This window comes from Lacerta agilis, chromosome 14 (genome assembly GCF_009819535.1).
Source record: "Lacerta agilis isolate rLacAgi1 chromosome 14, rLacAgi1.pri, whole genome shotgun sequence".
NCBI classification, from domain to species: domain Eukaryota; kingdom Metazoa; phylum Chordata; class Lepidosauria; order Squamata; family Lacertidae; genus Lacerta; species Lacerta agilis.
The window spans coordinates 16,096,022-16,112,890 of record NC_046325.1 but is presented as its reverse complement, the minus strand read 5'-3'; the positions used below and the strand labels follow the sequence as shown (position 1 = coordinate 16,112,890).

At 44.1% G+C, this 16,869-nt stretch overlaps 1 protein-coding gene across 1 annotated transcript; it reads left to right on the top strand.

The window, feature by feature from the left end:
- The first annotated feature begins 2,529 nt into the window (after positions 1–2,529).
- On the top strand, positions 2,530–15,580 carry UBE2S (ubiquitin conjugating enzyme E2 S). Its single transcript, XM_033169165.1, has 4 exons — positions 2,530–2,969; positions 8,880–9,027; positions 11,102–11,292; positions 15,048–15,580. The coding sequence occupies exons 1-4, from the start codon at positions 2,967–2,969 to the stop codon at positions 15,336–15,338; spliced, it is 633 nt and encodes a 210-aa protein (XP_033025056.1). The 5' UTR covers positions 2,530–2,966; the 3' UTR covers positions 15,339–15,580.
- The last annotated feature ends 1,289 nt before the right edge of the window (positions 15,581–16,869 follow it).

The following is a 16,869-nucleotide window of genomic DNA, read 5'->3' as shown; positions in this document are numbered from 1 at the left end:
AATCGGCAAAATGTCAGGTGAAACCCGGATGTATGGCAACGTGATGGGAAAAGCAGCGGAAACAGCTCAAAAAGCTTAACATCACTATGGGGGGGGGAGAGTTTTCCTAAGAAGTCTCAAGCAACACCTGGAGGACCAATGTGATGCATCCCTGAAGCAAACTCCTACTATGTGCTTTTAAAATTCGTATGGTGCAGGTGCCTCTCAAACCTGCCCCTTCAGCAGGACCATAGCATGATGGAAAAGAGGTCTATCCCTTCTCCTCCTCCATGTACCCCATCTGCTGTTAGCCATGGAAAAGCAAAATTTGGTAGCTAAGAAATGTAATAACTCAGGTTTTCTTCTCTGCAACTCATAGCAGCTCCCAATGAGCAATGTGGCTGCAGCTTAGGGGAATGTGGCTGCACCTCTTCACCTTCCATGGGTGCACAGAAAAGGGCTTCTGATGTAGACCCTAGGGTCCAGGCGTGTTCATAGGGGAAGAGGTGGCCCCCCCTGTGCTATTTCAGGAAGAAGGGCAGGCTATAAATTTAATAAGTAAACAAGGCTTTATAGATCAAAACCAGAACCTTTAAATGAGTCCAGAAATCTGATGATAATGTTGTATTATATTCTACTGGTAAAAAGTGTCCTTATGCAGCAAAGGCAAAATGGTAGCTTTACATGCAATCATTATCTAAGGCCTTTTTTCATGTGCCTCCTCCACAAGAGGTCCAGAGGGTGGCAAAACAAGAATGGGCCTTTTTCTGCAGTGGCTCCCTGTTTGTGGAATGCTGTCCCCAGAGAGGCTTGCCTGGCAGCTTCATTATACACCTTTAAGTGCCAGGGGAAAACGTTCCTCTTCAACCATGCCTTTGGTGGATTAACATCTTATTTCCTTCTAAATGTGGGAGGGGAGGTTATTGTTCTGTTCTGTTCTTGTTTTTATTGATTTTGTGTTAACACATTCAATAAATAACAATTAGACACACAAACAGTGGAATAATTATAAGGGAGGGAGCCCAGTTCCCGAGGAGGAATTAAAGGATGCACAAGGGGTACACAATCCATAACATTCAGCAGTGTGGATGGGCACTAAGAAGACACTTGTGTGGGAATCAGGTCAAAAGTGCACCTAGTCCATTCTGTTTTCATAGAGTCGAAACTATGCACCTCTGGGAAGCCCACAAGCATACTTAGTGTAAACGCAACTATTCCCACTTGCAGGGGTGAAACTAGGCTTTATTTTACCCAGGTCAAACACCCAGTTTGGCACACCCGACCCCCCCGTGTGCATTTGCATATACACTTCTTCCTCTTTGGCAATCATTCATAGCTGAGTAAGATTGTCTTCCATGAACATGGTCTTAACAATGTAAGTGACTGTGGAGGCCAATTCTGGATCCACATGCCCTTCCACAGTGGGGACATAGGTTTCTGGGCAGGCGTTGATCATGGTGAGGGTTTGCCAAGCATGCCTTCCTCTTAGCATGTCTCTCCCTTTTCTTCTGAGTTCGAGCATCTTCAAAGCCCACGACACCTTTGGTAAAGGCTGTTCTCCAGTTGGAGCGCTTGCAGGCCAGTGTTTCCCAGTTGTTGGTGTTTATACTACGTTTTAAAAGATTTGCCTTGAGAGAGTCTTTAAACCTCTTTTGTCGACCACCAGCATTATGCCTTCCACTCAGGCTGGCAGCCTCTGTGGGGGCTTCACCCGGGGCAAAACAGTTGTAGCTGCTGCACTGCCCTCTTGTGTTATCTTCAGCAACTGATATGGCAACAGAGGTGGTGTTCCGTTTTAAGCCAAGGTAAACCTTTGTGCCGATTTTCTCTCTCAGTGTAGTCCTCTGTCTACTCAGAAGTGAGCCCCATTACAATCAATGAGGCTTAACTCCCAAGTAAGTGAACATAGGTTTGCAGCCTTAACCATGAACGCCTTCAGAGAGCAGTTGCAATCTAAAGATGTTTCCAATGAGAAGATGGTGCTAATGGCAGCTGTCAAGTGTGTGTATCCATGACCATTATTGAGGACAGGATGGTTGAGAACTGGTCGCCCGAGCAGTCATTTCCCCTGTTAAGCCCCACCCGCTTAGTGTATCCCGTCATTATGCATAATTATTAGACGAAATATATTTAACTTATTCAGCCCTAATTAGCTGCTTCCTGTCGTCAGTTGGGCGGGTTTACTTTTCTCATTTGGCCAATTAGGAACCTGCCCGCTTTGTTTGAATAAGGAAGAACCAGGGGCAGAGCTTTCCCCGCAGCCAGACACTTTTTCGTCGCCTATTGGCTACATCGCTACGTCAATTTACTATTTCTCCGAGCAGCGTCTCTCGCGCACTCTCACATTCTATTGGTGAAACGGCGCGTCAATCGAAGGATTTGAAATTCGCCCCCACCTAGTTTCTTCCCGCAACCGTTAGCAGATAAACAAACTATCGTCCCTTTAAACGCCGCTTTCACCAAACGTTCATATTCAAATCCGTCCAATCAGGCACTATAGCGCCGCCTCTCCACTACGCCTCTCCTCATTGGCTGCCGGCCGTCGCGGACATTGGTTGTCAACGGCTCTCCGCGAGGAGAGCACCCGAGAAGGGAGGGGGGAGGAACGGACCCCCTCCGTTCTAACGGGCCTGATTGGGCGGCTGGGGTTCCAAAGGGGTGTGGCTGGCTTTGACCGAGGGTTATAAAACGTTTGCTGGGCACCGGCCACCCTCATTAAAGTGAGGGTGGCATAAGCGAGTTGGAAACAGCGTGGAGAAGGAGGAGGGTGGGGGGAACATCTGGTTTCCCCCCCGTAAATGCACGGGAAAGGTGGAACTTCTTAAACCCTAGTATTTTCTCAATAGGGGTAGGGGGCTCCTGACCCAGGTTAGGAGTAGGCGCACGATCAGAAGTATTTTAGTTGTAGACTAAGGTGCGTATGTGAGCCCTCTAAAGGTTAGGGTTACATTGTGCTGTTCTACAATCCTCTGTGCAGACCCTACACAATGGTGAGTGGCTTTTGGCTCGTTTGCCCCTGCCTAATTTGAAGTTTTCTCCTTGGTTCTGGGACCCACCAGAACTTGGTTGGGATTGGTGGCATGTGACTTCCCCTGCACTGATCAAAGGTTCAGGGGATGGGTAACTTGGGGATCTGTTCATATTTGTGTTCCTGTAGGCAAAATCCAGGAGTATGGAGTGAAACCTTTGGCTGTCTGTCTTCAGCTGGGTCCCAAGGTTATGGCTTTGTATTGGGGAAGGGATCTGGGAGTGGGGTTCTGTGTAGGATTTCCTTGTAATAAGACACTTGGATTTAGCATTGGAGATATGTCAGTGTTTGTGGCACAAGTGGTGAGAAGCCTGTTGAAGTCCTGGTGTAGAGAAAGGGTGGAATTTACTGATCTAGTGTCAGATGTGGGTTAAGATCTAGTGCCAGGCTTAGGGGTGTCATGATAGAGGAGGAATCCTAATAGAGGAGCTACTGATGAAATATGAAGAGAAAGTGAAATATACAGAAGGAGCTTCTCAATTCCTAAAGGAACTCATCTTAAAATATGGTGAAAGAGGCCCAAATTCTTTGGTGTGGAATGAGTACACTGGAAAGGCATTTAAAAATGGAGGTGCAAGTATAACAGATGTAGTGATGCCAGTTTCTATGAGTATTTGTTTAAATTAAGCAGGGTGGGGAAGCTGTTATTGGACTCCTACTTCCATCATCTCTGACCATGGGCCATGTTGACTGGGGATGATGGGAGTTGGAGTCTAACAACAGCTGGAGGGCCGCAGGTTCTCAATCCCTGGTTTAAAATGTCCGACTTCATTAGGGTTTTATAAGTTTATGGGAGGAATAATTTTTGTATAGGAGGCGTGGGCGGTTACCCACACTGGAAGTCAAACTTGAAAAAAACTTAATTCCCCACTTGCCACAATATTTTCCATCCTTTGTTACAACTTTCCTGTTTCCTTCTTGGATGTGTGAGCTGTGGCATCCTTGATACATGATCCAAATGAAAAAAACACATAATTGAGAGTATCAAGGTCTTTTAAAAATCTTCAGATATTTATTTGGCAAAGTAGATTCCTTACAGGGTAAGTAATGCATTTTGATAATAGCCACCTTTGCTTTTCTAGAATTTAATTACATGCCCTGTTTGGATCATATTTGTTGAGGCATATTTTATATTGTTTGATTTATAAGTGAAAAACAGGAATGTGCCGGTATTTCTTTCCAGTGCCTTCCAAAATACCTTGTATTTTGTTTGATTTTCAGGTGCAGGGCTAAAGGCCTATTCCTTGCTGCAAACACAGAAAGTCATCACTTGTACAAAATAATACATAATAGAAAAGGTGGATTGTTCTTTTTACATATGGGGAAACATATCTCAGACATTCTTTAATAAGGCTGGAATCCTGGGCATTGAATACCATGAGACTTGTTCCTGAATAAACATATAGGATTGCATCGGGAGGCATCTAGAGTTTGCTTTCTGAGTAGTTTTATTTTTTCATAGTATGAGGATTTAGGAAGATACAGCAGTACTCTGAACAGTTTGTCTTCTCCTGCTCCCCCTTTCTCTCAAAGCAAAATCCTCCATGTTTGCAAACTCTTCTACTCAGTCGAGTTGTAAGAGTACTGCTTTAAGGTCTATAAAGTTGGTTAGCCTTTTAAAAACCTTTTGTCTTGATTTGTTCCAGTCTAGGCCTTTGGTTCCCTTGGGTATATGTTTCCGTGTGCAGTGCTGCATACATGTTTTTAAATTTTCATTTTGTATTTGAGACCTGCGCAGTCCTTTGACCTCTTACATGCTTTCAGATGTGTTTAATTGTAAACTCTTTCTCATGGGATGAATCCTTGGCAAGCAGTGTTCTCTCCTCTCCTCTTCCCTACCCCCACCCCCCAGCAGATGGTTTACACACAGGCAGCAGTTTTGTGTGCAGGGAAGGACTGAGCTTCCTTGATAACTTTATTTTTTTGTAATCAATCAAAAACGATTAGACGTTTCTCAACACATAGTATACGTGTGTGTCAGTGGAGGTTAAGCACTTTGATTGTAACTTAAACAGAAGTGATGACTTTTATGGACGAAATGAAAATGTTCCATGTAGAAAGCCATACATAGTGGTGTGTGATATATTTCTCCTTGTCAGTGTGTTCTTTATCTGTAAGATCTTGAGTGTTGGTACTTTATTTTACAGTTACTCCAAAGAGATGCTAGGATGCCTCCTCTGATGTCTTCCTTTATAGCCAAGGGTGATGCATTTTTGCCATTTGGCATCCTTACTATTGGTTTACTCTTGAAATGCCCTTTGGGGGCAGCCTTCCCACTGTTGGTGACTTTTGTGTTTTAAGTTCCATTAGAGTGAGCCTAGCATAGAATCTGATTTTTGTTAGCTTTGGAGGATCCCAAGGAAAAAAACATCCAGCAGCGTGGGACACATTGCTTTGATCCAGAAGGGATCAGAAATGGTATTGTGCAGTGTCCTGTTTAAATGTGGCCTCTTCTGTACTTCTGGTAGAGGAGCCTGTGGATGTAGTTAACTAATTAGACTAGCCTTTCACAACTTTAGGGCCACAGGTGATGTTGGACTAAAATCCCTGGCCCACTGGTGCTGCTAGTTAGTCCAACATAATCTGGGGACGCAAGATTGAGAGAGGTTGAGTTAGACTGTGACCCAAATGGTTTATTTTCCAGTTTTGGGCTACATGCTTTTGTGTCCATGTATGCTACAGTAGTAAAACTTTCAGTTTCTACTGGTGTCAGAGAGAGAGAAAGAAAGAGAGAGAGAGAGAGAGAGAGATGGCAAAGAAGTCCCTAGGGAGAGCTGGTGCATGTTGGAAGCTAGGTCAGCTTGCTCCTTTTTAAATGGCAAGTGGGCAACCCCTTTAGCACTCTGAAAGACGTATGTGGGCACCTTTAGGGTGTGTGCAGAATTGCAGAGGCTGCAAATAGCCACCCTATGATATTGAACTGAGGTGGAGCGTTTGTAGAAATGACAGCCAAGTAACAAAAATTGTACACCCACAAATACACATTGTGTCTGAGTGAAAAGTTAAGGCACACCTTGCCTAAAGACTTTGTGTAACCCAAGTACAAAAGGTTTTCTTCCTTTCGCAATTGTCCTGCTTTGTATGTCAATATTTGCTGGCAATGCAGGCCACTTAATTCCTTCTGACGGTGCAAATGAGGATCTACAGTTGACAGGTGTCAAAATATAAATACAGTGGTACCTCGCAAGACGAATGCCTCACTAGACGAAAAACTCGCTAGACGAAAGGCATTCGCTAACGAAAGGGTGACTCGCAAGATGAATTTTCCTATGGCCGTGACTCACAAAACGAAAATGTTTTGTGATCCCCCCCCCCCGTAAAACCGCGCTTCCTCTGGCCGTGCTTCGCAAGATGAGATTTCCGCTATAAGACAACGCTCGCGGAACGAATTAATTTCATCTTGCGAGGCACCACTGTAAATAGCAATTGGGGGGGCTGTTTAGATGAGGTGTTCTCAGGATTATGGGGGAGGTGAAAGGTGAGAGCAGACTTGCCTTCTCCTGTGTGTTTTCTTTATTTCTCTCTATTTCACTCACTCACTCAATCTCTCACACACTGAAAAAGTGACTAATAGAGCAAGAGATCCTGTGTTTGTTTGAATGGGGAATCTCCCCTGCTGTGCCAGATTTAATCTCGGTTTTAAACAACCATGGAATCCCTTGCCTTTGTCCATTGGCTTAGTGAGGAGAGTGAATCGGGAAAACGTAGGCCTGAGGCCTGCTCCCCATCTCTTTCTGGCTACCTCATGTGAGTTGGGGGTCACACACCGTCTGAACAGCCCTGAAGAAAACTGTCATTCTGGTATCTGCTTAATTTGTGTGTGTGTCTGCTTGCTTTCACCATTTCTCACCTGAAATTAAAAACATACAAACCTGTGTGTGCAAAAGAGGGTCAGAAAAAGCCCAGCCACTGCAGAATCTGTGTTTAAAAGCTGTGCTGCAATATTGGCAGCAGGCTTTTGAGAAGTCAGATTCTACCTTTGCTGTGAAAGCTACCTTGCTAGTGTATTTTCGCAGTCCATTATTACATTTTACTCTCGCCTCTTCTCCAAGGAGCTCAAGGGCAGTGCCCATGATTCTTGTATTTCACTCTCCCCTGTTTTACCCTCACAATTACCCTATGAAGAGCCACATTTTTTGTGTATAAGACTAGGTTTCTTCCCTTAAAAATAATGTCAAAAATGACCTCCGGAAGCGAAAAAATGGGCGCCGCTTCCGAAATTTTCGACTTGCAAAGGGAAAGAGGCGGCACGATACCTCGACTTACGAAGATTTCGACTTACGAGTGCGCCTTTGGAACAGATTAATTTCGTAAGTCGAGGTACCACTGTAGCAGCGTTTGCCTTGGGGGTGGAAGGTTTTTACATAGGATTTGACACTGTCCCCACCAATTAGTACTTTTGAATGCTGAGATTCTTGAGCCTATGTGACTTTGACTCTTCGTAACACATCTAGCCTTGTTATATTGACAGTTATGAGAGTTTGTGCACCAGCAAAGGACTGCGATCTCAGGGCTGCAAAGTAGCTGCTTCCCATCCCTTCCTTCCTCAGCCCTGAAAGTTCCACTCAGGCAGTTTTGAGGAGGAATTGTGCCTGTGCTTTCGAGAATTGCTGCTATGAGGGATGTAATATTGCTTTAAAATACTTACCCTTGGGCTTCTGATCCCTTTGGAAGGAATTGATAAATAAAACAAGATAAATCAATTTGCACAAACAAGCTGTTCCTTTTTCTTTTACTCTTTGTCTAATTTGATACACCTTTGCTATTTGTGATGGGTGTGTCTTCATGTTACTCTTTCCATATGTGTTTATTTCTGCCTTGCAACAAAGATTCTGTATACAGTGTAGTTGCCCATGAGCTCGTGTGTGCGCGCACACACACACATATAGTTAATATTAATTTTTAAAATGCACACACACACAAATATATATAGAGTGTAATTTTAATTTTTAAAAGGGCTCTTCCAGTTTATAAAGCATCCCTTGTTCTTGCTTGCCGTGTGCAGGCAGGTGAGTGGCTGTTCAAAAGTCCATTTTAATTTGTGCTGTTTTGCCTTGGATCTCTCTCTCTGTGTGTGTGTGTCTTTACAAGCTAGAGGTACATGGTTTTTAGTAGGGAGAAATTAGACTGTTGGACTTTGGGCTTTGCAGTTGGGGGCTCATCAACAACAAATTACTTCAAAAATAAGACATTCATGCATAATTCTTGGTGAGTAATAGTTAGAAGAAAGTGCATTTTGAAATGGATCCTATGTTTTGTCAGCATCCTGCTGCATGTAATGGCTTTCGGAGAGCCTGCTTGTGAGTAAACATAGGAAGCAGACTGTGTTGCTGCTTGAATTGGCAGGCTCGTGGGTTTTGGGGAGATTACTTAGGAGTAAGCATTTCAAGTGGCATGCTGGCAGAAGACAGTGTTCCAGTGACATGTCTTGGAAAGCAAGTAGCTATTTAATGATTCACTGACTTTGCTGGGAGAAGACTAGGAAGTGGAGGGTTATTTTGGATCGTGGTGTTTCTCCACAGTTGTGTTTGTGTGTTTGTGTGTTCGTTCCAATGCATATTTTTGTTTGACCCAAGTAAGCACCTTTTACATGCACTATGCTTTCCTTCCCATTCCCTCCCACAAGTAAATCTGAGTATTACTAGTGCCTAGAGCTGGCCTTCCTCGTCTGTGTTGCTGGAGGCTCTTGGGAAGATCTGTTGGTCACCCTCTATGCAACTTTTCAGGCATTCTGCAGCACATTGTCACTCCCAATATTGGTCAGCCCTGCCCCCTTCAAGAGCAGTGGTGGCAGATCCATGCAGGGACTGTATTTCAGCTAAGAGCCACATTCTTCTTTGCTTTTCCCTCTCCCACCCTTTCTGTCCTGCAGAATTCCAATGTAGAAAATTTGCCTCCCCATGTGATTCGGCTGGTCTACAGAGAAGTCTCCACTCTGACCTCAGACCCACCTGAAGGCATCAAAGTATTCCCTAATGAGGAGGACATCACAGATGTGCAAGTTACCATTGAAGGACCTGGTAAGAAGGGGCATGTGGGGTTTGCTTTCTGACACTCCTTAAAAAAAAAAAAGTGGTTAGGAGGCAGAGGGCTGTACCTGCATCAAGTACAGCAGAGCTCTAGCTTATGGGTTGTTGTGAAAAGGGCAACAGTGCTAGGTGGCATTGTCCAAGCAAGAATGGAAAGGTGACTCTTTTAAGGGGTTGTGGGGCTCTTCTCCACAGGCAGCATAAATTTAGCTTCCCATCAATATTCCTATGTTGTCCAGGAGAGCTTGTTCCCATCATCTGCTTCCAGGATGGGGAAAGGCGCTCTCTTCTGCACCACCTGTGAGGGAATCCAGATACCTTTTTGCTGCTCATAGCATGCTGGTATTTATAGCTATCTTGTGGTTAGAAATAAGACAGTTGGGTGGGGTCTTGTAGGTGGAGGGAAGCTCTGGAACCAAGCTGCAGCCTTGAGCCATGGCTCAGTGCAGACATAACACTGAAGTGGAATACAGGAGGTCAGGAGTATTGGGGTGTATCCAGTTAAATTACACTCTGAGTAGATGTGTTGAAATTAATGGGCCTGTGGTGATCATGGCCATCAATATCAATGGGTCTAGGCCGGGCTAACATTGGAGACAGCCCATTGGGCCTGTGTTCTCTTAGCAGAAGAGAAGTTTCAATTCTCTAGGAATACCAAGTTCTCATTTCCCGACCATATACTTTCAGACTTCTAGCAATAAAACCAAATTAACCTCTTTCCTGGTAAATGAATCCTTGAGCCCCAAGCTGGAAATTAAAAGGGAAAAGTAAAATCTAGCCCTTATGAAGCTTGTGCTGAGAGGAGTAAAAATATCTGCCTTGCAAGTACACAAACTTGCCCCAGAAAAGGGCTTAGGGTGAAGGCTAAAAGAGAGGGGGGGGGGGAAACAGACTTACTGTTTAGCTCCTTAAAAAAAGAAGTCAGCAAGCCTTCAGTATTCATGAGAGTTGCTGGAGAAAGAGAGAAAAAGCAAAACAGTAGACTAAATTATTCTAAAAAGGAAGCAAAATTAGGGTACAAAAGTAGATAAAACTTTGCATATCCTCAATAGACACTTCTCATTTCAAATCTTTTTTCACACTCTAGTTGGTTTCCTTCAGTTACAGACACGTGAATAATATACTCCTCATTAAAAATTAGCCTTTCATTAATTTATAATGACAATACCCCTTCTTTTGAATGAAAATTCCACAGTCTTTGACAAGGCATATGATTTGTTGGGGGGTGTTATAATGCTGTGGTAGAGCTTGCTGATCATAAATAAGGTTGGCAGTTTGAATCCGCCCGATGTGGTGAGCTCCCGTTGCTCTGTCCCTGCTCCTGCCAACTTAGCAGTTTGAAAGCACACCAGTGCAAGTAGATAAATAGGTACCACTGCAGTGGGAAGGTAAATGTGTTTGCATGCGCTCTGGCACTCATTACGGTCCTCCGTGCGCCAGTAGCGGTTTAGTTATGCTGGCCACATGACCTGGAACGCTGTCTGTAGACAAACACCGGTTCCCTCGTTCTGAAAGCGGAGATGAGTGCCACACCCCATAATCTCCTTTGACTGAACTTAACTGTCCAGGGGTCCTTTGCCTATAATGTGTTTTAGGGTGAGAGTTATTGGATTGTTCTTGTTTTTATTTTGATTATGTATTCTGTGTTTTTATATCATGATTTTATCTTGTGAACCACCCTGAGACCTGCGGGTATAGGGGGTATACAATTTTTTGCAAATAATTTGTTCCCAACATGGTACAGAGCACCGACCACGTCATAAAACAACACTCAGATACCAATAGCTTGGCCAGCATCTTTTTAGCTCCCAAGGTCTTGTGGATCATCATGGCTGCCGTAGAAGATGGAATGTAGAGGAGGCCATATTGGCGTTCTCAAAAAATGGAGAAGTGGTCATGTGGGAAAAGGCAGCACTACTTGGGATCAGGCAGCCTAAAAAGCAAAATAGTTAGCTGGACATCAGAGATAACTGAGCTGTGGTTTAAACCATGTGTGGGGTACAATGAGTGGGACATGCCATCCTGCGGTATTGCTGAGACAACCCTTCTTCTGTTCCTGCTGCAGAGGGTACCCCATATTCCGGTGGCCTCTTCCGCATGAAGCTCATCCTTGGCAAAGACTTTCCAGCCAGCCCACCAAAAGGCTACTTTCTGACCAAAATATTCCACCCCAATGTGGGGGCCAATGGCGAGATCTGCGTCAACGTCCTCAAGAAGGACTGGAAAGCGGAACTGGGCATCCGACATGTCCTGCTGGTGAGTGGTGGTTTTAACTGGGTTGCATCCCAAAATGGTATGTTCAGGGCCTGAATTGGATTGTAACCCAAAATTGTTAATATCCTGTAGGAAGCTGCCTTGTACCTGATCAGACTTATCGTCTAGTCCTTTCTATACTGACTGGCATTGGTGTGACAGGGTTTCAAGGAGGCAGATACATTTCTTTTGTCTGCCGTCTAAGATCCTTTCAACGGGCAATACCAGGGATTGAACTGCATGCAAAACACTTGTCTTGCCTCTGAGCCATGGTCCCTTTCTTTGCTTAATCCTGGGCTTATTTAGGCCAGTGGGGGGGGGGGGAAATGGTTCAACCTAAAGCAAAATCCACCATGAAGTGTCCTGCAAATGTACCATTCAAATGACACACAGAGAAAAATGGCTTGGCCAAAGCTGTCCAGAGCATTGAACCAGGAACTCTTTAGCTCTTGACATCAGTGCATTAAACCAGACCTCTGGACTTTGTTTTCATGATATAGATTTTAATTAAGTTTTTAACAAACTTCAATGCAGCTTACAAACTTTGTGGTGGAGCAAACTGAGACCTCCCTCTTTCTGTTAATAGTCAGGATGTTTATTTTAGTGCCGCTTCTTCATTTCTTTTTATGTTTGGTGTCATGTGTCTGCTGTGCTGCAGCACAGGGTCTCTAATTCAGGTAGCGGCAACCTGTTGTTGCTTAGAGGGATTGGTTCATAAGGGTTTGATCTCCACCAAGCTCCTTCTGAGAAGATGCTCAGACTGACTCTTGGCACGCTGCCCAACCAGCCTGCCCTCTTTTAACTAGTTATTTAAAAGATTACCAACAGTACCTTTCCATTGATGCTTCCAAGGTAGTTCACAAAGCAACACATTATTATTATTATTATTATTATTATTATTATTATTATTAAACCTCCAAATTGCATCAAAATTTAGTTCAATTTCAAAAGTAAAACATTAACTAAAAACAAAAGTAAAAGCAGCAATAAACAAAGAAATGGCAAAAATAATATTATCTTAGTAGAAGAAGAAAAAATCTTCCCTTGGTGCTGATTGGATAATAAAGTTGGCATCAGCCACACTGTCCCCGGGGAGAGCAGTTATTGGCTAGGGCTTGCCCTCTGCCTGTGTGCTGAAGACTGGCTTCCTGCATGCCACAAAGCAGCATTCTGGAACCAAAGCCTCATTTTCCAAGTTGCAGTGAGAACAGGGGTTTGCAGTGTCTGGTTTTGTTAAAAAGAGGTATGGATAATTTGATGTAAGCACAGAATAAAAAGCAGCCTAAACAGAAAGACACCATTTGTCCCTTCCCACCCTCCTGAAACCTTCCTTTGTAAATGCCGCAGAGCACTAAAGGGTTCAGGGGTGGCTGCTCAGTGCCATTTTTCCTTTTCACCTTCCCTAAAATCTCTCTATGGCAGGGGTGAGGAGCATGTGGCCTTCCAGGTTGGTGCCATGCATCCATCATCCCTAACCCTGGTCTGTGCTAGCTGGGACAGAATTTTCTAAAGAAAGTGCCGTGCATCCCTCCCACCCTAATATCCCTAATATCTCTGTTTCAAGCAGGCCAATTTCCACCTTCCTCCTGAAAAAAAGGTACATGGGTTATTGTTGTTTTTAAAAAATAACCCAAAGTACAAAACTGAATATTTTAAAAACGCAAAACAATACGATAGTGTGGTTTGAAATGGAGAAAAGCTCATTGTAACGTTAAACCACGAAAAGCACTAAAGCTGAGGATTCAGTTTTGCGCAATGAAGCCATGCAAAATAAACCACGAGAAAAATGCTTTTATATAGCACCACCGGACCCCGTGTTTCATAATAATAAATGTATCCAAATATTTACAGTAGCCTGTTAACATAGGGTTGCCCATAGCTCTTATTTAAACTCTTGTTTTAGAGGGCTGGATGATGATTGTTCTTGATTAATAGGCAACTTGACTTGTGTACAGAAACCACCAGGTAATTTTTAGATGGCCCCCATTTTGCAGCACCCAACTGGGGGTCCACCCAAGTTCAGCATTCAAGGAAACGATGTGATAATTGGTGGGCTGAAAGAGGGAGAGGCAGGAGGAAGAGAGAACTGTGCAGCACAAGCATTTTAAAACAGGGCAATAAGCATTAATTGGTAGATAAATTGACAAAAACATTAGTTGATTAGTGAGCATGTGTTAATCGGTCAGTTACACGCTTGCTAGTTTTGATGCTGTGCTGGTTTGCCCCTGTCATTGGGAATATGACCATTTTCTTATGGGTTCTTCCCCTGCAAGTGGATAAGTCTAGGCAACTCTCTTAATATTTTGGCAGCATGTTGAAGTATTTAAATTTAATGGATCAGTTAAAAGGGAGGTGTCGGGTAAGTTAAAAACACCTTAGTCAGCGGCCATAAAAACATGTTCCTTTCTAGGTTTTCTACCATCTTTCCAATCTTGTAAGTTAGGTAACTTTTGAAGCAACAAAGATAGGACTCTGTGGGAGCTCAGGATAGATGACGCCACAGTATTTTGGTTGTCCCGTGGCCCCAGAATATTAGCTGCTTTTTCCTGGATTTGAATTGCAGCTCTCCATCATGGTGACTAAATAAAAAAAACAGGCCGCAATGCAGGGCAGTTCCTGTCGTCTGTTCCACCTCAGAATGTATGAGAGGCGAATCTTGCTTTGAAATCATCCACTTATAATATCCCTGCTAGTAAAAAGCTTGCACATCAGGAAGGTTGCTTGCTGCTTCCTTCGCCTTTTCTCTAATGCATTAACTTCCCACAAGCTTTGAGCTTTTGACAGGCACTTTCAAACCAGCAACACTCCTTTTTTACAAGCACATATCTGTACTGAGGTGATAATAGAATGGTGAGGGTATAGTACCTGGTTCCTTGCTCCACTTTTTAATCTGAATCTGGTGTCGGGCTGAGAGTGAGAAGCTTCTGCAGGCAGAACTCTGAACTCTGCTTCAGAGTTAGTGCCCCACCTCTAGGGCTGAATGATTTCCAAAGGGCAACTTACAACACATGAAAAGAGCCTTCCTCAGCTTGATGCACTCCAGAAATTTTTGTCTACAATTTCCATCACCCCCAACTGCTGGCTGTGTCAGCTGGGGCCAAAAGGAGCTGCAGTACGAAACATCAGGAGAGCACCACATTGGGGAAGGCAGCCAGTGTGGCATAATGGTTAGAGCACTGGACTATGACCTAGGAGACCAGGGTTCAAATCCCCACTCAGCCATGAAGCTCTTAGCCTAACCTACCTCATGGGGTTTCCTTGAGAATGAAATGGGGAGAAGGAGAACCTTGTACACCACATTGACATCCTTGGAAGACAAAGGTATATATAAATGGAATAAATAAATAGAAATAAATTTAGGCAATGTGTAAAAGGATGCCTAGCAGCTTGTGATCCACTGACTGCTGACATAATAATAATAATAATAATAATAATAATAATAATAATAATAATAATAATAATAAGTAATAATAATTTTATTATACCCTGCCCATCTGGCCAGGCCTCCCCAGCCACTCTGGGTGGCTTCTAACAGGATATAAAAAACACAATAAAAGATCAAACATTAAAAACTTCCCTAAACAGGGCTGGCTTCAGATGTCTTCTAAAAGTCAGATAGTTGTTTATTTCCTTGACAACTGGTGGGAGGGTGTTCCACAGGGTGGGCACCACTGCCGAGAAGGCCCTCTGCCCGACACGCTGATAATGTCTCGCCTTCCCCTGGTTCTGACTTCCCTCGCTCCTTGTTCCTCTCGTAGACCATCAAGTGTTTGCTGATCCATCCCAATCCAGAATCCGCCCTGAACGAGGAAGCAGGGCGCCTCCTGCTGGAGAACTATGAGGAATATGCCTCCCGGGCCCGCCTCCTGACGGAGATCCATGCCCAGCCTTCATCCGGCCTGCGCACCAAGGACCCTGCCGAGCCTTGCTCTTCTTCGGCCGGTGCCTCTGGGGAAGGCCCCATGGCTAAGAAACATGCAGGCGACAGGGACAAGAAACTGGCCTCCAAGAAGAAGACCGACAAGAAGCGAGCTCTCCGGCGGCTTTAGGGGGCAGCGGGGACGGGGTGGGGTCTGGCACACGGGGTGGGTGGGTGTGGTGGGCATTGGGGTTCCACAAGTACATTCTCCATTTCTCCTCTCTCTTCCTCTCCCACCTTCACATTGAGGCTGCAGTCCAACTCTGTCTCGCCCTTGTCAGATTTTTCTTCTTTTCCGTCTTTAAGTTATTTAAATTATAAAAGCAGGAAAATCTATTAAATGCCTTTTTTTTCTTAAGAAGGCTCTTAATGTTTGGTTGTGCCATCATCTAAACCAGCGGCCCACGTTGAGAATACTTTGCCCGTACTGTTAAAAAGGATGTTAATGGAACTGCAGAAGAGCATCGAAATAAGAGGATCGGAAATGGGGAGCATCCTCCTTTTTTGACAGAGGGCTTTAAAAAGAGGTTGCTGCTTTGCGGTTTAAGGGGGGAAAGATATCAAAGAAGAGACTTTATAGAGGTAGATAAGATTGTGAACCGTGAGGAGCAGGTAAAGGGAAAGAGGATTCTTTGCTGTTGGACTTCAGGATTACTTTGATGACATTGGTTCATGAAGGATAATGAGAATTGTTTCTCGGCACAACACATAATTAAGGAATTCATTGCTCCGAGTTGTGGTTTTGACCACTAACTTAGTAGTTTGTTTGTTGGTTGGTTGGTTCGTTTGTTTGTTTTAAAAAGGAAGCTAGGCAAGTCTAAGCAAAGAAGGGTTTTTCTGTGTGTGTGCTAGCCATGCAAGCTAAATGTGACCTCTGTTTAGAGGCAGTATGTTGGGGTGGCCATGGGCTTTCCTGGGAACATCTGGTTAGCAGCAAGGGAGTTCTTAAGGCAAGTCAGCCGAGCAGAGTGATCTCTCTGTGTCCAAATGAATTCGCTCATTCAAAATAATGGCCTCTGCATCCCCTACCACCGTGGCCGCTTAAATTGTCCTGTGCCACTGGTTAACACCAGCTACCTTGATGTGGGAAGAGTTGATGAATGCTGGGATTTTTTATGACATGAGGGGCATCTGAACTGTTTCACACATTAGCTGGCAAGTACTTAAGTGATTTAATGGAATGTGTGGATTTCTTCTCCTTCCATCAGTGTCCCAATTGTATGCATTTGTGTCATAAAAATGCAGGTGCAGCTTGGGACAATACTAGTACGGTTGTCCTTATCCAGTTCTGTAGTTTGCACACACACACACACACACACACACACCCCTCAGCAGTACACAACATGCCAGCAGTGTAAGGTAGCCCACATGGTTTTTTTAAGGGCTTTGTGGTACACCCTCTGGCTGGCACAGTAGCAGGCAGTCTAGGGGCTGTTTGGTTTGACAGGTCTCCACAGTTCCTTGTATGCTAATGTGCACACATTTCTCATGGGCTATACCGCATGGTGTGTGCTTCTTTGTGCACACAGAACTTTAACAACTGTCTTCCCTCCCACAACTGCCACCACAGGGCTAGGGGAAAGCAGATCTGGCTTTTTAGAAGTGTTTTTCTTCCTCCGTAGTTTTTCCTCTGTAGCTTATATTTACTATTTTATTAAATA